We start from the raw sequence: 20,290 nt of genomic DNA, 5'->3' as shown, positions 1-20,290 counted from the left end.
GAAGTGTGATTTTTAAAACACGCAGGCCAGTGAAATATGGAGGGGAAGCCCAAAAAACAGGCCCAAACTCTGGGTTTAGCCATTCGTCCTTTTATAAAAATGTAATATTCAGGAGTGTGAAGGAAAGAGGGGAGATGAAGGGAGGGAGGTGAGCGTGGGAGGACGTGGCGAGGAGCAGCGAGGGAGAGACGTTCACAGGTTGGCACGGTGGGGGAGAACCCAAACGGAGCGCTCGGTTCCTCCTCCTCCACCTCGTCTTCGCCTCCGTGTGTCGGGTGGAAGAAGCCCCACTTCCTCGCTCATTTAAATTCACACCAGCTAAACACACGGCAACCTGTGCGCACACACACACACGCACACACACACACACACACACACACACACACACACACACACACACACACACACACACACACACACACACACACTGTCACAGTCTGGCACCCTCCTTCTTTACAGAAGCCCCAAACAGAATGAGCGCTCCTTTGAAATGACTCTTTCTTCGGCATCTGAGCAGCCCTGCAATGCTCCTCCTCCTCCTCCTCCTCCTCCTCCTCCTCCTCTCTCTCACACCCTCCTCATCCCTCGCCCCCCCCCCCCTCACTTCTTCTCTCAGTCGTGACCTCTTTTATCCCCCCCCCCCATCCCCCCTTCCTCCCCCTTTCACCTCAGTCACCCGCACATCACTCGCTTGCGTTCCTTTTTTCACAGTTACGAGTCGTGAGAGCCGCGCCCCCCCCTCCCCACCCCCCCCCCCCCCCGAAATCCTCCCATCTCCAGAGTGGCTGACTCATCACGCCGAGGGGCTTCCGCGCGGCTTTGAAAAGGCCGACTGCGAAAAACATTAAAAGTCGGCCGCTTAACGGGGTCACGGCAACAAAGCGAGTGTTGCGCAAAGGGGAGGGGGGGGGCGTCCTTGCGTCTCCATCTAAAACCTGAAGGGCTTATGTTGAAAGTTGGATAGTTTGGCATCTTTGGGCAAACCTTCGCCTCCATCTGTCCCCGGCCTTCTGTGGCTTGTTCCTCCAACCCCCCCCCCCCCCCCGAAGGTTATGGCTCTCGGTCCTTCGGCCTCGAGGGCCTCGTCTTTCCTGTGTGTTGGCGAGGGAGCTCCATCGAGTCATGTGGTCATTTGTTATGAGGCAATTTGCTGAAAGCAGATTTATTTTATTTGTTTGCCCCCCCCCCCCCCCATGTCTGACTGAATTAACATCACAAACAAAAACAACTTTATTTTTTCCTTATTTCTATTTCTAAAGCATGTGAGCAGTCAAAATAAGATGAAAGCTCGGACAGGTTCCTACTTGGAAAAACATGTTTATTCACTTTCAGCAGTTCAATGAAAAGGAAAAGAAAGATCCAGAAGAACGTGGCGCAGCTGGTGAAGCAAAGCAGTCAAAACTACTTTCACAGCGGTGGGGGCCAGAAGAGCGTCCTGTCTGTTGCGTGGCCAGCTGTTATGATGCACTGCCACCTGCTGGTCGGGAGGCAGATGTGCAGCAGCTGGATGGGGGATAAATATTTAAAACCAAATACACTTTTCAGACAGCGGCACCACGTCTGCTACTTTGTCTCAAGCCTCGAATTCGGAGCATATTTGTATCCTTCCTTTGTCAAAGGAAGTTCAATATTTTAAATAAAGTAAACACTGTCATCAAGTGGCTGAAAGCACACAGTTCAAATATAAAAAGGTTATACACGGTTACACTTTTCCTCCATTCAACTTACTTTTGTCTAAATCAGAGCTTGCAGAAATATGACAAAAAAAGAAGAAGCCAAATGGAATATGTCGGCAAAAAAAGCAACTTAAAGGAACATTGAAAAAAAAAAAGAAAATCCATAACGACGTATTCGTGACGTGAGTGAGGAGCAGAATCTGCAAAGCGCTGAACACGCCGTGAAGGTCCAATCGCTGCAGCGCGTACGAGACCAGGAACACTGTACAGCGCGCTGCAAACACACACAACCTGTGCGTGTGTGTGTGTGCGCGTGTGATTTGTGTGTGTGTGTGTCTGTGTGTGTGTGTGTGCGCGTGTGAGACGATTAGGCCTCGTCTCCGTCGGCGCTGTCTCCGTCGTCCTCTCCTTCCTCGTGCTCGTCATCGTCGTCTCTCCCTCTGCTCTTCACCTGCACAGGAGGAGGGGGGGGGGGGGGGTGGTGGGAAACAAGACCTGGTTCATTCCGCGGGAGGTCTTTGCACCCTCCTCCTCCTCCTCCTCCTCCTCCTCCTCCTCCTCCTCCTCCCCCCCCCTCACCTCGTCGTCATCGTCCAGCAGATCGCCCTCGTCGTCGGAGTCGTTCATGCCCCGTTTCATGCCGTCGCATTTCTTGCTGGAGGTGGAGGAGTGGAGGGGGGACACCTCCCCTGGTTCCTGTTTGCAGCCCTTCATGTCTGAGCAAACGGGAAGAAAAAAAAACAAAAAACGAAAAATGAAGCTCCGCAACGAGAACGTCAGCAGCTTGCGTTTTTACTTCACTCGGCGTCTCTCACGCTGGTGCGTGAACCTCCGTTTCCATCCCCCCGTTGAGGCCCCACCTGACTTCTTGCCGTGGTCCTTGTCCATGCGCTCCAGGCTCTCCAGCAGGTAGTCCACCTTGTGCTTGATCTGCGTGAGCTCCCTCTTGATGGTCTGCAGGTCGCCCGCCTTCACTGTGGGCCGAGAAGCAGAGGTCACTTACGGGGCGGCTCGGCGGCGGCGGGGGGGGGGCAAGGTGACCGGGGGGGACACGTACTGGAGCGGGACGTCCGCTGGCTCGTCTTGGAGGACGAGGAGAAGCTGGTTTTGGTCCGCCGGCTCCCTCCCCCGCTCACGCTGACCCTCGGGCGCTTGGAGGGGACGACGGCGCGGGACAGCGGGGGAGGCGGGGGAGGCGGCACGCGGGACTGGTAGGAGTACATCCTGAGAAAAAAAAAGAAAAAAAAACATGTCCCTCGCACGATTGGTGTCAAAAGGACGATGTCATCAAGGAACTTCAAAATGCGGGTCTGGAGGAGGAGCTCACCTGTCGTAGTAATCTCTCTGGAAGTCGTATTCCAGGTCCACAGATGGACTGAGGGGGAGAGCAGAGACCAGGAATATTAACCACAGCACACACACACACTCTCTCTCTCACACACACACACACACACACCTGTACATGTCTCCCGCAGAGCGCTTCACCGTCTTCGATCGGTGGGGTTTCGGCTCTCCCGCCAGGTTGATGTCTGAAGAGAAGGAGGAAGCACAAGCGTCAAAGGGGAAGAAAGAGCGAGTGGATGCGTTTTATTTTGAAGGGCCAACGCAGCCTTTAACCCTCACCAGGACCTCTCGGGTGAGAGAAATGCTGACGTTTGACCGGTAGTGAGCTGTCATTAATTACATTACACCGTTTGCTCTCTAAATCCATTATTTGGGCTCACTGGGGGGGTTGCGGCCGGGACCCCCCCAGTGAGCGGCTTCTCACCTAGCACCTGTCCCACGATCATGCGGCCGTCCTCGCTGACCACGGCGTTGCGGGCGTTCCTCTCGTTGGCGAACTGCACGAAGGCGTAGCCCTTGTGGACGGAGCAGCCCACGATCTTGCCGTACTTGGCGAAGATGGCCTCCACGTCGGCCTTGGTGACCAGCAGCGTGTTGAGGTTGCCGATGAAGACGCGGGAGTTGAGGGAGCGCGGGTCCGTCTTGTTGGTCACGTTGCTGCTGGCCATCGGGCTGCCCCACAACGAGGGGGGGGGGGTGGGGGTGGGGGGGAAGGGGGTTAGAGGAGGACATGGAGGAGGGGGGCGAGGGGGAAGGAGAGAGGAAAGGAGACATGAGATTGTTTTTTTGTCTGGGTTCCTCCCACTAGAGGTTGTAGATGACCTCTGCACCGAGGGGGGGGGGGGGGGGAGAGGGGGGGTCAACGTGAGCCTTGTCCAATGAAGACAAACAAACAGGCTTTAAGCCTATTTTTACTTTTCCATCTCAGAAACCAACTTACTTCAATCTTCAAATTGTAATCAATGATTTTATTTGTTAAATGTACATCTGTGAATCATTTCATCATCATCATTGTTCATTATCTCTACTTCAGCACTTCATTATAAGCTCATGACACATGGTGCAGGTGCTACATCTCACGCACACTAGCTTGTGTGTGTGTGTGTGTGTGTGTAGCAGGAGGCCCTGTAGGAGAGGACAGCAGTAATAGAAGCAGCCACAACTCACTCCATCATGTCTGTACTCAGGTCGATGGAGGTCTGCCTGCCTGCCTGAGTCTGTTGGAGAGAAGAAGGTTGTCGAGGAGCTTTGAGAAAAGAATGTTTTAAAAGGGTTTTCTTGTGGTTTGGGGGCAAAAACCGAGAAAGGGCTGGTGGATATGAGGTTGTTTTAAATGGCGGCAGCCTTTAGATTTAAGAAAAAAAACAAAAAAGAGACCTGTGGGACAAATGGTTGTTGGTTACGACAAAGCAGGATATTTACTTTTATAACGGGCAACTTCCTTATTCTACAGAAGATGCAGAAGATAAACACCCCATGCCCCCCCCCCCTGCAGTAAGAGCACCACCTCACTGAAGCTCACAATGTCAACGCTACACTTTTTGTTTTGATGGGTTTACATTATATATCTATATATATATATATATATATCTATATATTCAATATACTGCTATCAATTCAGCAGCAGGAGTCTGACCTTGAAAACAAAGCCCCCCCCCCCCCGACACTGTGAGCTTTCACAGAGGCGGTGCTTTATTGCATCGCGTCCCCTCGTTGGATCACTGAACCAATCACTTGGGGAACGCCGATCACGTGACGTCCGTTTCTGGGGGGGGGGCCTCATTCGGGCCGACGAGTCATGTGAATGTTTGTGCTTTGACTGGGGGAGGGACAGAAAGCAGTTGTGCACACGTGCACGGAGCCGTGTGCGTGGTTCGTGTGCACGTGCTTCATAATTTAAAGAAAAAAAAAAGAAAAAGAAAAAAGGAAATGATGACGAGATCTTAACGCTTGAGGTTCAACCAGGTTTGAAAAGCCGGGCGGGACACATTTAAATCAGATACATCATCACTGGTGATTACACAGGACGTTAGTAACTCATGGTATTCGGTATGCATGCTTATTTGAATGGGTTCAGACTTACTTTCGGCGATAATGGTGACATAATTGTTATTATCAAGAGCAGGTATCTGTTTTTCTGTGTGGGCAATAGACCAGATTTGACTCCATCAAATGGCATGCACTCAAAAGACAAAGAAGACACAATTACAAAGCAAAGGCAGCAGTTATTTTTTGCCTTTAGCAGCTCCAGTACTTAATCCCAGGGCTGGATGCAGGGAGGAGTGTTATTCAGCCACAGAGGGCCTCTCATAATCAACTCTGAACATTATGCATTGGATCGTCATTAACTGGGAACATGTGGGGAAAAGCTCATGTAAAAAATGTTTTTTTTAAAAGGGGGGGGGGGGGGGCACTAGTGTCACACAGCCGATCTTCTACAGCACAAAAAAAGAGAGGAGAAAACACTACATGCTAATTGCTCTAGGAAATCCAAGAGGGGGGAAATGGGCTGAATCACAGAGGGGTGAAAACAAAAGTGGAATTTAAAAAAACGAGAAAAAAAAAGAAAAAAAAGATGCAAAAGTTGAGGTGAAAAATAAACCAAAAAAAAGGTTGAGACCAACTTACGATTTGCTGCCGTTCAAAAAAGTGGCTTCAAAAACTAAACAGGGGGAAACAAAAAACGGAATATTAGAAAAATGAGCTTCAACTGTTGGTTTTCACAAGTATGGAGGACAAACTGGGAGGGAAATAAGTATTTTTGTTAAATGCCCAATAATAATAATGCTCTTAATGACACATCTTCACTTTGAATCAAACTCTGAAAATAACTTCACAACTTTTTCCTCAGTCATGTCATTTGTGAACTGGATAGAAACATCTTCGCAGAAATATTGACTTATGAAGAATAATTTATTTAAATGATATACATCAGTGTAACACAACTTATCATTAAATGAAAATCAAATTCATCTGTTCCACAACTGTTCCTTTTTTTCCACTTCTACTTCTCCAGATAAATTAAAAAGGCCATGCATACAAACAGTGAATGGATTGAAAAATGAAATCCACAAAATGTTTACTGCAATAATAAACTGCCCAGACTGACAGGGACAGCGCCCCTAGAGGCCGGGGGACTAGTGCTCAAGGACGCTTCCAGAGGACGCACTAGGGGGCGGGGCAAAGCTGGGAGGGGGCGGGGTAAAACTTGCAAGGGTGGGGAGGCACTCTCAGCGTCCTGACTTCCCACAATACAACTCTGTTGCTCATCACGTGCTTATAAACAGCTGATCTGCCATAAAAGGTATAAAACAGAGGAATTTAAAAGGTGCAGGCCTACAGAGTATTGCCCCACACCCCCCCCCTTCACTAAAATGAATGTTTCTAAATCTGCAAATTGACTTGTTATGATTATAACAGAATTACCAAAAGGCCCCAATCTGTCACCCCGATGCAAGAGCATTCCCAGGAGTTAATGTTCGTTAAAAAAAGAAAAGAAAAAAAGAGAATAAAAACGCCCCAGCAGTCATTGAGGGAAGAAAAACATCACTCCTGAAAAATTAAATCACTCCTGAAAGATTCGCTGCAGAAAAAACACACACACGCACGCGCGCGCGCACACACACACACACACACGCACGATGCCTGAGCTCTGCCAAAATCCTAAAGGGGGAAAAAAACACGTCTTTAGGAGTCAATTTAAACCCGAAAAGCGTCTCTTTAAAAACACGTCCACGGGGAAAGGGCGAGCCGAAAACACTGGCACCATCCTCCATCTTTCTCCCCCCACCGGGAACACCACCACGAATCAGACGAACGACGAGGGGGAGGGGAAACGGGGGTCTTCGCTTAAATAAATGTCTTATAAAAATCTTGTTGCGGAGGAGGATGGGGTGGGGTGGGGTGTGGGTGAGGAGGGAGAGGGGGGGGGGGCTACCTCACACACTAGTCTCTGCGCAGCTCGAATAATGCAAACACGAAATGTACGCCACTAAAGCCACACACAGTCTCGGGAAAACCAGCCGGGAAAAAATGCATTGAAAATGTAAACAAAAACAAAAAAAAGTCCCAAAGAGCTTTCAAAGTCGAAAAAAAAATATAAAAATAAAAAATATAGGGGAGGGAAAAAAATCTCTCGGTTAAAAATACTCACCAGGAGCTTAACACTAAAAATGAGTAAAATTCAACGCCGTTTTTACTTGCGCAGGTAAAGATCCGGTAACGGCTCTGCAGGCGGATTGTATCACCTTGAAACGGTGGAAACGAAATGGCGTCGACTCCCACACGCACGGCAGAAGAAGGGCGACGCCCACTGCCGCGTCACGGCGCCCTATTGGATGATCGAACGGCCCGGCGCGGCTGTGCTGTTCACGGATTGGACGAGTGCGCCCGTCACTCTCGCTCACGGATGACGACACGCGCAGAATGTTACACTCGATTGGTCAACTATAACTAACTAGTGACATGTCGGCTTAAAGACCGCCTACGCATTCACCGACAGTAGAGTTATTTGAAGTTAATATCTGCGAAGTATATACACAGTGCCGGCGCTCCGCACACGCACATCACGCGCTGCGCGTAGGGCACCAAGTGCCTAGGGGGGCACCAAAAAATCTGGGACGTGAAAAATCATCACAGTAGGCTACTAGTATAAATAACAAATAAAATATGTCTAAAGCATGCTAATATGCAAAATCAATACAAAGTCTAAAAGTAATAGGCCTAGACCAAATTGGTGGAGAAAAAGGGGAACCTCCTGTGCGGCCCCCCCTCCCCCCACCTCCCAGTGGTTTGTTCCATTATGCCTCAAATCTCAAATGTGGCAGACAGCTTTGAAACGGCTTCGAAAAGGCATCAAGAGTCGGGGGCGGAAAAGAAAAGAAGAGATGATGCTCGCGCGTCGCTCTCAGCTAAGACAATGTTTTAAATCAGGGGTCCCCGAACTTTGTCTCGTGAGGACCGTTGCTAGCGGTCACCGGGCGGCCGGCTGCCCACATGTACTCGCCTCATAATGTCCGCACGGACCGCCGTGGGCCGTATTCGGTACTCGTCCGCGGGCCGCCCAAAGTTTCTTTTACCGTTACCGTTTCTGTTATCATTTGTTTTTCTTGTTATCATTAACGTTTTTGCATAACAATCGGCTTCAAGAGGCATATCCCAATCTGTGGTTTGCTCTTCGTATTGCACTGACTCTCCCTGTCACAGTTGCTGAGCGAAGCTTTTCAAAGCTCAAACTAATCAAAACGTACCTGCGCTCATCAATGGGGCAGGAACGTTTAAGTGGTCTGGCTGTCATCAGCATCAATGGGGACCGGGCTCAGAAACTACTGATGGTAGTGAAAATGTTTGTAATATTGTTCTATCGGATAGCAGAATGGTCTCTTTTATAGAGATGGTAAAGTCAATTCTACTGTGCAGTTTGCACTTTATTATTATTATTTGTACTTACTGAAGAAATGTGCACATTATTACTTACACGGTTATACGTATACTTGAATACTTTCTGTGTTTACAATGTTCAGTTCCAAATCTGTGTTTTTGGTAATTGTGGTGGTATTTGGTATTTATAATTTATAATTTTATCTTTTATATAAATGTATTTCTTTTCATGTTTGTTTATGTAAATTATTTATGTTTAGAAGTTATTTGGGGAATAAAGAGAACCTAACTAAGACATTCTGAATGGTTGTTATTCCTTTGGTGGTGGTGGTGGTTGGTTGGTTCGTTGGTTGGGGGGGGCACCACCAAGCATTTGTGCTTAGGGCACCCAAATGGCTAGCGCCGGCCCTGTATATACATATATCATTCTTTATTATGTGTGTATATATATATATATATATATATATATACACGTAATGATCAATCACGCTAAATGTATCAATTTGGTATAAAGAGACACATTTTATTAATCGAATGTAACAATTCAGAACACAACACAAAAATAATAAACATAATCAAGTAGAGGAAAATAAGTCTAAAACTTGAATTTACAATGAAAGGCATACACATGTGTAGTATAGATATGAATGAAGAAGAGAGAACACTAGGAATGTCATCCACCTGCCCATTTTTTTGTCTCATTTAACACCATCTGTCATAAATAACAACAACAAAGAAGGCTCTATCACACCAGTGACTTTGAAGGTACGTCAGCAGTGTCACCGTCTTATTTTCCGGGAGAAGGCACCTGAGGAATAAATAGATAAGTATAAATATGGGCTCAGCATGACACGCGCTGTGGATAGAAAGAGAGAGAAAACAGGTGCGCGGAGCACCTGTGATGTCGGCCATCCTCCTGCGGGCTCGAGGCAGAGTGGCGTCCAGCCTTGGGTCGGACTCGGCTGTCCTCAGCACCTCCTCCAGCCTGCACTGCTCCTCGTCCTCCTGCTGGATCGACAACAAAACCGGAGGAGTTTGTTGGCGTTTCCTCCGGCCCGCGGGCGCCTCGGCTCCCGGGCTCTCCGCCGCGCCCTTCTGTCGCTCCCTATCCCTCTGCAGGAGGAAGGCCTGCCGCGTGGTCCTGTACTCCAGGGAAAAGTCGCTGATGGTTTTGCAGAAGTCCTCCGCTTTGGTGTCCCTCACCATGGCTCGGGAGTAGCCGAGGAACAGGAGGAAAGAGTGGAACCTGCAGGACCGAGCAGAGCCTTTTGGTCGGCGAGTTAAACTTAACCACGACGGCAATAAGAAGAACTAAAAAGCACCACATCAAGCAGCTGAAAGTAGACCGTGCACTCGTAGCACACCTGTTGATGACGCGTCGATGGACGGCTCTCAGGACCTTTAGCCTCTCCTCGCACTCTTTCAAAATCTGCGGCAGGCGTTGACGGAGCGAGCCCTCCGTTGTCGAGGCATCCTTTCCTCCTCCTCCTCCTCCTCCTCCTCCTCCTCCTCCTCCTCCTCCTCCTCCTCTTCCTTCTCTCCTCTTGTCCACCTTCCCTCCTCTCCTCTTCTCCTCTGCCTTGTCCAAACTCTTAAGCTGCTCCCACGATGCTTTGCACAGGGCTTCCAGCTGGGTGAGGTTGGACTGGACCAGGGAGAAGTCAAACTAGAAGATAGAGAGGTGGGGGTGTGTGACGCTTTCTTTGATCTTCACACCTGATCTTCACCATTGGTTTTCTCCGCTTCCACGCACCTTGCCGGCTTTGGTGACGGCAGCGATGTCGGAGTGGAGGTCGGTGGACTGCGGGTAGAGCTGCAGCAGCAGCACGCAGACGTGGAGCAGCAGCGGCTGGCGGGTGTGCGTGTCCCTCACCTGGGACAGCTTCCCCAGGTAACTCAGCTCAAAGCCTCGGGCCTGGCCCGTAACGAGATGGAGAGGGTTTAGTCGGGAAAAAAAAAAGACAAAGGTCACTCATTAATGATGGCGAACGAAAGGTCGGGGTCGCTCACCTTGCATCCATTGAGAAAATTGCCGATCGCCAACACGGTCGCTAGGATGCACCTGAAGGTCTGGCTGGCCGCGAGCTGCTCCATGGCCAACTTCAGATGGAAGAGGGGCTCGGCGATTTCCTGGCGCGAGGGACGACAATGTGATGAGCCCTCAAATCCATGCGCCATTTTTACTGGGTGATAAGTTTTGGCGGACGGGAGTCATCGGCGTACTGCCTCAATCTTGTTGACGTGCTCCAGATAAATGCCTGAATCCGGTCATTCTCAATCTTTTTCTAAGGCAAATGCAGCCAAAAATCAGTAGAGTGAACTCTTCTTCATCAATCAGACCATTGTTTCCCAAAATCTTTTTTTATATGAATAACAGAAAACCATGACTCTTTTCGCAATAGGCCTACTCTACACATCGCAGGAAGAAGGAATTTGAGTGAAAAATCAACCCTTTAGATGTAATGTTATACGTTGACAATTTTATATGTTGAGGCTCTCTCGAGTGGCTCAAAAGTGTACCGCAGAGCTAAAATACCACTGTGGAGCCAAATAAAAACTACGGCCCACCTGTGGCTCCCGAACAAGTCATTGGGGATTCTAAATTGTGACAAAACAGACAACCCGTCTCAACCGGATCAAAATGTGAAAGCCTCCATCGCACACTCCATCTTCACTTACCCGCTCTAAGGAGTCGTAGTCCAGAGCGAAGGCCCACAGCTGCAGCCTGGAGGTCAGATGCGGGATTTCTCCCAAGGTGAGCAGGCAGAGCTCTGCGGGGGCCAGAGGCGAGTGGGGGTTCTGGGCCTTGGCCTCCTTGATCAGCCTCAGCTCCTCCTCCGTTGGGATCAGCGCTTTGAGCCGCTGTTTTGTGGAAAGAGATGAACTGAAATAACTTTCGGAGGTTAGTTAAATGCGGAGGCTTAATATCTCACGACCTCTGCTGTACCTGTACGTCCTCTCTGTCCAGCACACTGCTGTCCATGCTGTAGATAGCCGGGGGGAGGAGGCGGGGAGGGGGCAGGCTGCTCAGGGCGATGGTGATGATGTTACTCCTCTTCATCCCCAGCACCGAGACCAACGGCTGCTTCTGTAGCGGGATGAAGGGGGAGGACGTGAGACCGTTGAGGGTGGAGATACCACACGTTAGCGTTTCCGTAGGCGCGGGTAGAGTTGCAATGACCGACTGAAGATCGGAGAACGTCATATTTGTGAAGGAACACACATCTGGATGGGGTCAAGACGGAGTGGGTCTTACCTGCCTGCCAGAAGCCACGTTTAAACTGCCGCTACTGCCCTTAGATTTGAACAGGTGCCCCAGCCGGTCAGTGTCCAGGTGGACGGGCTCAAGCGTCTCCCAAATCGTCCGAGTCCCGAAGCGGGTCATTCTGGGAAGGGGAGCCAAACTCCGCAGCTCTCTCCAGTGGAGCCTCAAGGTGTGGCATTTGGTGCTCTCCTCGCCCCTCCGGGAGGCGGAGGGCGGAGGAGGTGGGGCGAGCATCACAGGGGGAGGAAGAGGAGGGGGCGCTGGAGGGGATCCGGGAGGAGTCGACGGTTCGCTGCTCGGGGCGGCGCCCTCGTCCTCTTCGCCGTCCTCCTCGTCCCAGAGGTCTGAGAAATCCAAAGCGTTGAGGCAGAGACGCGCCGCCGGCTTCAGGAACGACCGGTCGAACGCCCAAGTCGGGGGGTCGTCCGTGTCTCGGTCCGGCTCCGCCGTCGGACCATCAGAGCGGCCCTCGAAGTTCTTCCGATACTCGGCCCCATTGCCCTGACTCAACGGGTTATAATCTATGCTTTGTGCTTGAAGAAGCATCCTTCTTCCTCAAATAGATAGGACCTAGGCCTTCGGTTAGATCCGATCACGCTGAGGGCATATTTGCTCTCGTCCTTATGTTCCACACGGCGGGTGAACTTTCCTTTGTCTTGTCTCCTTACCGTCTCCTCGGGGACAGCGGGTGCTCGAGGGCCTCACTCTTTGACCATCCGGGGACAAATTGCCATCTCCGGTAGGGCCCGTGTGACCACGCACCGCCTGCAACAGGCCCCCGGGCACAGCGTTGTTCCTTCTTTGAGGCTAGAACGACGAGGCTGAGGCTTTGATCCAAAACTCCACTGTGGCCTCGATCAAAGGAAGAAAATGCAAGCAAACTCCAGTGCAACTTATGTGGCGACTCCAGAATATCCAAGCGACGCTTCTGCAGCTATGCCTTGACTCTCACCTCTCTTTCTTTCTGTAAATGACGGCGAGCAGGAGTTCCAGAGAGCAGAAATCAGAGAGAGAGAGAGAGAGAGAGAGAGGTGCATCGGTCCGTTGGCGCATCGCTCTCTGCTTATTTGAGTTGCACCCTTTCCCTTAATTTCCTTATCAAGGCTGCATCTCCTGTTTGTATTGCTTCTCGTGTATACACAAACTCCCGTATCTGCCACTTAAGATCTGCTCCTCCCCTCCTCCTCTGCCTCCCCGCTTCTTGCCCCGCGAACGCAAAACAGACCACGACTCAACAGACTCAGGGTCGCACATCGGAGCTGCCCCCATGACAGGACGTGCACAATTTCAGTGTGTTTGCATGCGCACGTGGTTCTGAAGAGGTCCCAACGGGGCGGACAGACTGATGCACGAGGACCCGCCGTGGAAACCTTTTTATAAATGCGGAGATATTTATCAATTGCAAAAATAACCCTAACCCTAACGTCAACTGGCTGAAATGAAAGGGTCTGCAGTGCCATAGTGCACGGCTATGTTCACAGGGGTCATTCTGCATGGTCGACATGCAGCCGTAATGAGGACCCCCTCCCTCGGACCATTAGGTCGCCCCTAATCACACTTTATCTCGTCTGGTGGCCCTGCTGTCTGAAGGCGGGAACGGGCCTCCTGGGACATTTATCCCTCGATTTGGAAAGCTTAAACTATTTATCCAGTTGGGTTTTAAAGCCTTTTCAATGATTTAGGAGTTTTCTGTTTTACTTGCCAATAATAATCCACTTCAGTGGAATACCCACTAGCTGGACGGTATTTCAGTGTGGATGTGGCGCAGCATCTGAAACTGAGAGATTTCCCACGGGGACGGACATTTCCGGGTGATTTCCTTTGATAGAACTGACTTGGGACTTGTGTTTGTGTGTGGTATAGAGTGTGTATACAAACGGCTGCTACTCTGTGTGGTGTAGTTATGCAAGATAAACATCAGGGGAAAATGACACGTAATCACACCCAGTTGTGAGGATCTGGAACCACAGCTCAGATTTTGGCTCCTATTTTGATTGAAGTGATTTTAATTTTACTGACTGAAGCCACACAAAAACACAGTTTTATCCAACGCTATAGAAATCTTTAAAAGATCCCGCTAGTACAATAGCAATGGCATGGTTTTAAAAAAATGCATCTGTTTCTGGTTGTCTATTGGTCAAATATAAGTTATATCCAACATCAAAGCTCCTAATATATATGTATAAAACATGGATGTGCTGTGGAAAATGTAGGTGATGTCACCGCCTGAATTAATGCATGTGTATATATACACACATACACATACACTCACCGGCCACTTTATTAGGTACCCCATGCTAGTAACGGGTTGGACCCCCTTTTGCCTTCAGAACTGCCTCAATTCTTCGTGGCATAGATTCAACAAGGTGCTGGAAGCATTCCTCAGGGAGTTTGGTCCATATTGACATGATGGCATCACACAGTTGCCGCAGATTTGTCGGCTGCACATCCATGATGCAAATCTCCCGTTCCACCACATCCCAAAGATGCTCTATTGGATTGAGATCTGGTAATTGTGGAGGCCATTTGAGTACAGCGAACTCATTACCATTTTCAAAAAAACCAGTCTGAGATGATTCCAGCTTTATGACATGGCGCTTTATCCTGCTGAAAGTAGCCATCAGAAGTTGGGTACATTGTGGTCATAAAGGGATGGACATGGTCAGCAACAATACTCAGGTAGGCTGTGGCGTTGCAACGATGCTCAATTGGTACCAAGGGGCCCAAAGAGTGCCAAGAAAATATTCCCCACACCATGACACCACCACCACCAGCCTGAACCGTTGATACAAGGCAGGATGGATCCATGCTTTCATGTTGTAGACTCCAAATTCTGACCCTACCATCCGAATGTCGCAGCAGAAATCGAGACTCATCAGACCAGGCAACGTTTTTCCAATCTTCTATTGTCCAATTTTGATGAGCTTGTGCAAATTGTAGCCTCAGTTTCCTGTTCTTAGCTGAAAGGAGTGGCACCCGGTGTGGTCTTCTGCTGCTGTAGCCCATCTGCCTCAAAGTTCGACGTACTGTGCATTCAGAGATGCTCTTATGCCCACCTTGGTTGTAACGGGTGGTTATTTGAGTCACTGTTGCCCTTCTATCAGCTCGAACCAGTCTGGCCATTCTCCTCTGACCTCTGGCATCAACAAGGCATTTCCGCCCACAGAACTGCCGCTCACTGGATGTTTTTTCTTTTTCGGACCATTCTCTGTAAACCCTAGAGATGGTTGTGCGTGAAAATCCCAGTAGATTAGCAGTTTCTGAAATACTCAGACCAGCCCTTCTGGCACCAACAATCATGCCACGTCCAAAGTCACTCAAATCACCTTTCTTCCCCATACTGATGCTCGGTTTGAACTGCAGGAGATTGTCTTGACAATGTCTACATGCCTAAATGCACTGAGTTGCCGCCATGTGATTGGCTGCTTAGAAATTAAGTGTTACAAGCAGTTGGACAGGTGTACCTAATAAAGTGGCCGGTGAGTGTATATATGCATATATATATACACATGATGTGTACAAACACTATACAGCATATTCCAGCCCCCAACTGTTTGACGTTCTTAAACTCCGCCTTTTATTTCGAAAGCCCCGAACGGAAGTCGCTGCGGCTTTGCGCGCTCCCGCGGTTCGCCTGGGTTCCATCCGGCATGGCGGTGAACGCGCTTCACGCCGGACCGTGTAGCTGCGTGTCAGCGCTCGGGCGGACATCACACGGGAGGATTTTCCACAATGTCATAGATTGAAAAGCAGCGCGAGCCCCCGAGCCGCCGCCCCCCCCCACCACCACCACGCGCCACAATGAGAAGCGTCGCCGCGCGCTCCTGCTCATCCTCTGAATAGTCACTTTTTTACGGGGTTGTTCCATGTTCCGGCACGGGATGCGCACGAGGTAAAAGAAAACAACAAAATAAAATGGGTTACTCTGTTCTATTTTGTCGTTGCTTGGAAATTAGTTATTTTTGCACGTGTGATAATTATTGTATATGTTTGAATATCATCAGGTAGCATGATTCCTTAATGTTGACAGCATCTTTTCCACAACACCCCCCCCCCTCCCGTGTCGTTTTTTGAAAAGTTGCCCCGCTCTGACATTGCGCGTCGTACAGGCTGTTACGTAACGCGCGTGCAGACGCCGCCGAGCAGATGTTACAGCGATGTTGCGTAAAGAAGGCATCACTGTAACACCGAATATGAAATTCAATAAAAAAATTATCAATTAAATAAATAATATTAATATTTAAAAAAAACAATATTATTGGTGAAACAAGTGTGAGTAAAGTATCATTAGAAAAACAATTTCAAGAGCTTCCTTTATTTGGCTTCAAATCACTAATTGAGACAACAGAACACGTGATTAGTGGATCATTTTGTCGCCTTTTACGAGTAGAACTCGGATGCCGACTAGGCAGGGGCAAGAGGGGGCCTGGCCCCCTCAAATAAATGTTGTGCCCCCTCAAACTAAATCTACTAAGCACATAAACTAAGCACAATGCCCCCTCAAGATTTGTGGCTGCCCCCTCATACATGCCCGTCTAGACCCGGCCCTGCTTGTTACCGAGCTGTTTGTGCGCTGCAGCAGGTCGACGTGAGCCGGGTTCGGAGGTCATGCTGCGGACGGAATCTGACCCCCGCGGCCTCTTTTCCTCCGGAGGGACGTCGGACATCCACGACTGTGGGGTGAGGTCATTCATTTACACCCCTCGCCTGCAAACCCCGACGGGACGAAGCAGGTTGATCACATTAAACACAAGAAATCCAACGACGACACGGAACCCCCGAGGGACCAACATTTGTTTCTGCGCCTCAGGGGGAGGCGAGCGGCGAGGAGGCGGACGCGGCGTGCGCGTGCCAGGCCGGCCCCTGTACCTTTTACCCAGAAGCCCACAGGCCCCCGCCGTCCTCCACAGGATCCATCAGGAGCGCCGCCTCCTTTGTTCTCTCTTCTCAGTGCACGCCGCTGCTGTGTGAACACTGCGGGAAACACAGGGTGATGGCGACCCGGTTTTCGGAGGGGTACGGCACGGAGGTAACGTGTGAGAAAGGCCCAGTGCTTTCACCCACGAGCGGCTTTTGTGTCCCAAGTGCTTTTGTGTGTGTTTGGTTTCTCGAGGTTGTGAAGAACGAGCGACATGACATGGTTCATTACATCATGGCCAAGACCAAGAAGAATGACATCATCTATGTTCCCGTGACAAACAAACCTTGAACATTTTGGGGATATAGGCCTCCCTCAATTGGGTGTTCTTTTCTCTTTTTTTCACTACCGAAACAAAATCCGAAGGAAGCAGCCAGCGGATTCGGCGTCCGTGAGCTCATTAGTCAGAGGTGTCAGCGGATTCAATAATGGCGAAAAGAAAAGAGTGACGCACGGCGACACGCACACAGACAAATGCCAAGTGTCGCTGCGTCGCGCCTGCAAATAGTGGAGGTCGCCGATGATTCACAGGCGCTCGTTCAAAATAAAAGCCCCCTTGTGTGGGGGCTGTATTAATAAAGGGCCTCTATTCATTTCTCTGAAACAACGTCACAACTTCAAACGTCTGATATTATAAATGACATGAAATGTTGTGATGTAATGTAATAATAGTTTTCCCCGCCCACGTGGTTGCAGGAGGAGTGCGTGGTGTCCGACCCTCAGGGGGAGAGCGACGCGGACGCCGATATAGAGGACACGGATTGCAGGTGCGCCGCCCGTCAAACACTCGCGTACTCGCCCCGCCGCCACTCACTCTCTCTCTCTCTCTCTGACCTTTTGACATCAACTCCCCTTCGGTTTCAGACACCAGGAGCCGGGTCCTCTCCAGCGAGTCAGCTCGCGGAGACGCAAGCGCCCGCGCGTCGCGCGCCAAGACACCACCGAGAGCGAGGACGACGGCGGCGGGCAGAGCTGCCGGACGCACCGCTGGACCCTGAGGCTGAGCCCCGCCAGGGCGCACAGCAGGACCATCCCGGAGGTATGAAGGAGTCCACGCGGCGCCTCCCACGCGCACGCAGGTTGGTTCAAATGTGCACCCTTTCGTTCCCGCAGGAGAGCGTCTCGCAGGTCCGGCCGCTGGTCATCCTGCGGCCGGACGCCGACAGGCCGGCGGAGCTCCCGCGAGCCTCCGGGCGCCCGACGCCTTTGTGGCCGCCGGCGCCGGCGCCGCTGCCGCCCTCCCTCCCGCTCGCCCTCCTCCTGCTGCTCCTGCTGCTGCCGCTCTCCCTCGTCGCCGCCATCGTCATCGTGTCCCTCCTCCGACCGCGGGCCGGCGCTTGAGCCGACACGTCTGCCTCGAGGCGACGGTGCCATTACGAAAAAAAGCCCTGGACACTCCCACAATGCAGTGCGGGCCACGAACGAAAACAAAGTTGCTTGGCAGAGGACAGTTGGATCTCTTTTAACAGACGTGACCGTCCACGTTTTTACAGTGATTTTTGTCTCTGAAAATACAGACGTTGACTGTTTTTGGGAGCGCTGGCCTGTGGGCCTCATTCTGAGGGGGAACGCCATCGATCACGCTCACACTCCTTCGGGCGCGGCCAGAATCTCAGCCCTCGCGAAATCTCACCTCGCGTCTCGCGTTCTCACCCCCTCATTTGCAAAAATAGACCTCGACTCGTCTCACTTTCTTATTCCAATGAGCCGCAGGGAGGGGGGGGGGGGGAATCTGCGACATGTTTCTGGCGTTCCACGGGTACGTTCGACGAAGACAATAAACACGCCACAAGGGGGACAAAAAGACGACGCCGCTAAACTATGCAATACTTGTGTTCCCCCCCCCCCCCCCCCTGGCGCGGCGTCTTCAGCGCTGTTATAAGAAGTCTCCTGTTTCTTTGGCACTGCCATCGCCCCGCGGCCCCTCACCTTTTCTCTTTGGAATAAATGGAGTCATGGTTTTAAAATAGAGCATGACCGAGTTGAAGAAGCAACAGCAAAGGAGCTCTGATGCAGCTCATGAGCCTTTTTCTCGTTGCAGATCCTCCTTCTTCTTCAGTTCAAAGAATGATTTGAAACTCAATTTTGTGGAAGCAGTTTAAACACTTGAAACCAGCTCCTGCAGTTGTTCACTTTTATGTTGAATAATAATATTTATGGTGTATCTATATTTGTGAATTATTATTTAAGAAGATAAATTGACAATCAGTCAGTCACCAGTCATTCCAAGCTGAAATAGTTTTGGCTTTTTCTAGACACTATGTTTTAGATGAAGTTGTGATTTATTTATTTTTTCCACAGTTCCACTCGTATCCATGTAAAGAGATGTTCATTCCCAATTGAGTTTGTAACTGTGCCTGATTGTATTGCCCGTCTTAAATGTATCTCCATGTCTGTGTGTTTACTTTCGTGTTTCATGGAGTGATGGGGGTTCATTAAAAGTATTGTATTTTGACAAGAAAACCGCTTCCTTGTTATGAATAAAAGCAGTTTGTAAGGGACTATTTCTTTGTTTTTGTACTTGACACACACAATCACGCCTTTAAGTTAATTTTATTCCCTCCAAGCCGCCCTTTCCCCCTCTTTCCGGTCTTTATGCTAAGCTAAGCTAACCAGCTGTCAATAATAGCTGTGTGATTCCCGCACAAACGTAAGTAACGAATGTGGACGTCCTTCTGAAGTGTTCATACAGCTTTAAAAAGAAAGAAAGTATACAATGCTCCATCTGCTTCCTTCGAGAACAACAACGTGAAGAGGAAATCGGCCTCTTCTCCTACCTGCGCCGTGGGACGCTCTTGAGGACGAAGGCCTGAGGGGGAGGGTCCCGCAACGACGGTTGGCGCTCTTGACGTCGTCGTCATGGCAACCATCGGAGACTTGAGATGGAAAGCAGACTTTTCATAAGTAGATCGCGATCTGCGCGCCCGGAGCGAAGGGTTCACTGTGGGCGACGATGTGAATAACAAACACCTGCACATCTGCAGCACACGCCGAGTCTGCTCTCAAAACACCAAATAATTAACTCAGCCCCACATTTATTTAAATACATTGACCTTCTCCTTTCTGGGTAGGGTTGACTAATAACCTGACTCATTTGACTGCATGTTGCATATATTGTGTGTGTGTGTGTGTGTGTGATTCCTCGTATAAAGACCAGAGTCAACGCGTCCTCAGGTAGGAGTGTGTTGCCCACCAGTTTCATTTTCCAACTCACCCACTCACAGTGCTTCAACTTCAAAAGCATCTCAATAAAAGCTCTCTGCTGATAAAACGGAAGAGCTGTTATTTCAAAGCATTTAGAAGGCCGAAGACATGCTCTTTAGATTTGTACATTACATTTCTACATATTCTACGGCTGTTTCCATCAGTTTGGGGATAAAGAATGGCGACACAAGCTACATTCATAAAACACATCTACAGAATAATGATATAGTGTGAACTTAGTGACTATTATAGTGAAAGTTGTCTCCCAACTGATTGGTGGAGGCAAAGCAAAAAGCCACCATGAACCCAGGTTTGCTTTCTAATACGACCTGCTCAAGAGCAAAAGAGGTGCCGAATGCCAAAAGGAAAACAACAAAACATTTCACAAAAGGTTTGCACAACACCATAGTTGCCACTAGTTTGAAGCCAGGATTCTAATATAGCAGCAAACATCCATTCGCCATGTAAAGATAGAGAAGAGTAAGGCATCGCTATTTAACGCAA

General features: G+C 49.8%; 4 protein-coding genes across 21 annotated transcripts; 1 reads left to right on the top strand and 3 right to left on the bottom strand.

The window, feature by feature from the left end:
* Window positions 1-1,297: 1,297 nt before the first annotated feature.
* On the bottom strand, window positions 1,298-7,321 carry LOC119222991 (heterogeneous nuclear ribonucleoprotein C). Of its 17 annotated transcripts, none has more exons than XM_062560406.1 (11): window positions 7,174-7,321; window positions 5,649-5,682; window positions 5,104-5,157; window positions 4,188-4,237; window positions 3,445-3,692; window positions 3,133-3,205; window positions 3,004-3,051; window positions 2,734-2,900; window positions 2,492-2,650; window positions 2,256-2,392; window positions 1,298-2,127 (listed from the first exon to the last, which is right to left on the bottom strand). In XM_062560406.1, the coding sequence occupies exons 3-11, from the start codon at window positions 5,122-5,124 to the stop codon at window positions 2,044-2,046; spliced, it is 987 nt and encodes a 328-aa protein (XP_062416390.1). In that variant the 5' UTR covers window positions 5,125-5,157; window positions 5,649-5,682; window positions 7,174-7,321; the 3' UTR covers window positions 1,298-2,043. The 17 variants fall into 17 exon arrangements, with proteins under 17 accessions (XP_062416390.1, XP_062416398.1, XP_062416401.1 ...); XM_062560414.1 differs by having other exon boundaries at window positions 3,445-3,677; XM_062560417.1 differs by lacking the exon at window positions 5,104-5,157.
* A 1,663-nt stretch (window positions 7,322-8,984) lies between these two features.
* Window positions 8,985-9,873, bottom strand: si:ch211-63p21.2 (FH1/FH2 domain-containing protein 3). Its single transcript, XM_062560505.1, has 3 exons — window positions 9,764-9,873; window positions 9,296-9,645; window positions 8,985-9,207 (listed from the first exon to the last, which is right to left on the bottom strand). Exons 2-3 carry the CDS (start codon window positions 9,603-9,605, stop codon window positions 9,179-9,181), a joined length of 339 nt encoding a protein of 112 aa, XP_062416489.1. The 5' UTR covers window positions 9,606-9,645; window positions 9,764-9,873; the 3' UTR covers window positions 8,985-9,178.
* An 81-nt stretch (window positions 9,874-9,954) lies between these two features.
* Window positions 9,955-12,239, bottom strand: LOC119221791 (FH1/FH2 domain-containing protein 1-like). Its single transcript, XM_062564653.1, has 5 exons — window positions 11,656-12,239; window positions 11,347-11,583; window positions 11,079-11,261; window positions 10,410-10,529; window positions 9,955-10,314 (listed from the first exon to the last, which is right to left on the bottom strand). The coding sequence occupies exons 1-5, from the start codon at window positions 12,208-12,210 to the stop codon at window positions 10,123-10,125; spliced, it is 1,287 nt and encodes a 428-aa protein (XP_062420637.1). The 5' UTR covers window positions 12,211-12,239; the 3' UTR covers window positions 9,955-10,122.
* A 3,036-nt stretch (window positions 12,240-15,275) lies between these two features.
* On the top strand, window positions 15,276-19,083 carry si:ch211-63p21.1 (uncharacterized). 2 transcript variants are annotated; one of them, XM_062560470.1, is made up of 6 exons: window positions 15,276-15,556; window positions 16,247-16,344; window positions 16,475-16,693; window positions 17,279-17,349; window positions 17,447-17,621; window positions 17,696-19,083. In XM_062560470.1, the coding sequence occupies exons 2-6, from the start codon at window positions 16,273-16,275 to the stop codon at window positions 17,921-17,923; spliced, it is 765 nt and encodes a 254-aa protein (XP_062416454.1). In that variant the 5' UTR covers window positions 15,276-15,556; window positions 16,247-16,272; the 3' UTR covers window positions 17,924-19,083. The 2 variants fall into 2 exon arrangements, with proteins under 2 accessions (XP_062416454.1, XP_062416453.1); XM_062560469.1 differs by having other exon boundaries at window positions 16,244-16,344.
* Window positions 19,084-20,290: the final 1,207 nt, after the last annotated feature.

The sequence above is a fragment of the Pungitius pungitius genome, chromosome 1, assembly GCF_949316345.1.
Source record: "Pungitius pungitius chromosome 1, fPunPun2.1, whole genome shotgun sequence".
NCBI lineage: Eukaryota > Metazoa > Chordata > Actinopteri > Perciformes > Gasterosteidae > Pungitius > Pungitius pungitius.
This window is presented reverse-complemented; position numbering and strand designations above follow the sequence as displayed.

What these genes read in the sequence shown, in the direction of transcription:
- LOC119222991 (XM_037480040.2), bottom strand. Translation starts at nt 5,199, where the DNA reads ATGCCATTTGATGGAGTCAAATCTGGTCTATTGCCCACACAGAAAAAC. An exon ending in TCTGCGGGAGACATGTACAG is followed by an intron (nt 3,052 to 3,132) that starts GTGTGTGTGTGT and finishes TCTCCCCCTCAG; the next exon opens with TCCATCTGTGGACCTGGAAT. An exon ending in CCAGCGGACGTCCCGCTCCA is followed by an intron (nt 2,651 to 2,733) that starts GTACGTGTCCCC and finishes CTCGGCCCACAG; the next exon opens with TGAAGGCGGGCGACCTGCAG.
- si:ch211-63p21.1 (XM_062560470.1), top strand. Translation starts at nt 16,273, where the DNA reads ATGCTGCGGACGGAATCTGACCCCCGCGGCCTCTTTTCCTCCGGAGGG. An exon ending in CGGACATCCACGACTGTGGG is followed by an intron (nt 16,345 to 16,474) that starts GTGAGGTCATTC and finishes TCTGCGCCTCAG; the next exon opens with GGGGAGGCGAGCGGCGAGGA. An exon ending in ATAGAGGACACGGATTGCAG is followed by an intron (nt 17,350 to 17,446) that starts GTGCGCCGCCCG and finishes CTTCGGTTTCAG; the next exon opens with ACACCAGGAGCCGGGTCCTC.
- si:ch211-63p21.2 (XM_062560505.1), bottom strand. Translation starts at nt 9,605, where the DNA reads ATGGTGAGGGACACCAAAGCGGAGGACTTCTGCAAAACCATCAGCGAC. An exon ending in GAGGATGGCCGACATCACAG is followed by an intron (nt 9,208 to 9,295) that starts GTGCTCCGCGCA and finishes TTTATTCCTCAG; the next exon opens with GTGCCTTCTCCCGGAAAATA.
- LOC119221791 (XM_062564653.1), bottom strand. Translation starts at nt 12,210, where the DNA reads ATGCTTCTTCAAGCACAAAGCATAGATTATAACCCGTTGAGTCAGGGC. An exon ending in TGGACAGAGAGGACGTACAG is followed by an intron (nt 11,262 to 11,346) that starts GTACAGCAGAGG and finishes TCCACAAAACAG; the next exon opens with CGGCTCAAAGCGCTGATCCC. An exon ending in ACTACGACTCCTTAGAGCGG is followed by an intron (nt 10,530 to 11,078) that starts GTAAGTGAAGAT and finishes CCCTCGCGCCAG; the next exon opens with GAAATCGCCGAGCCCCTCTT.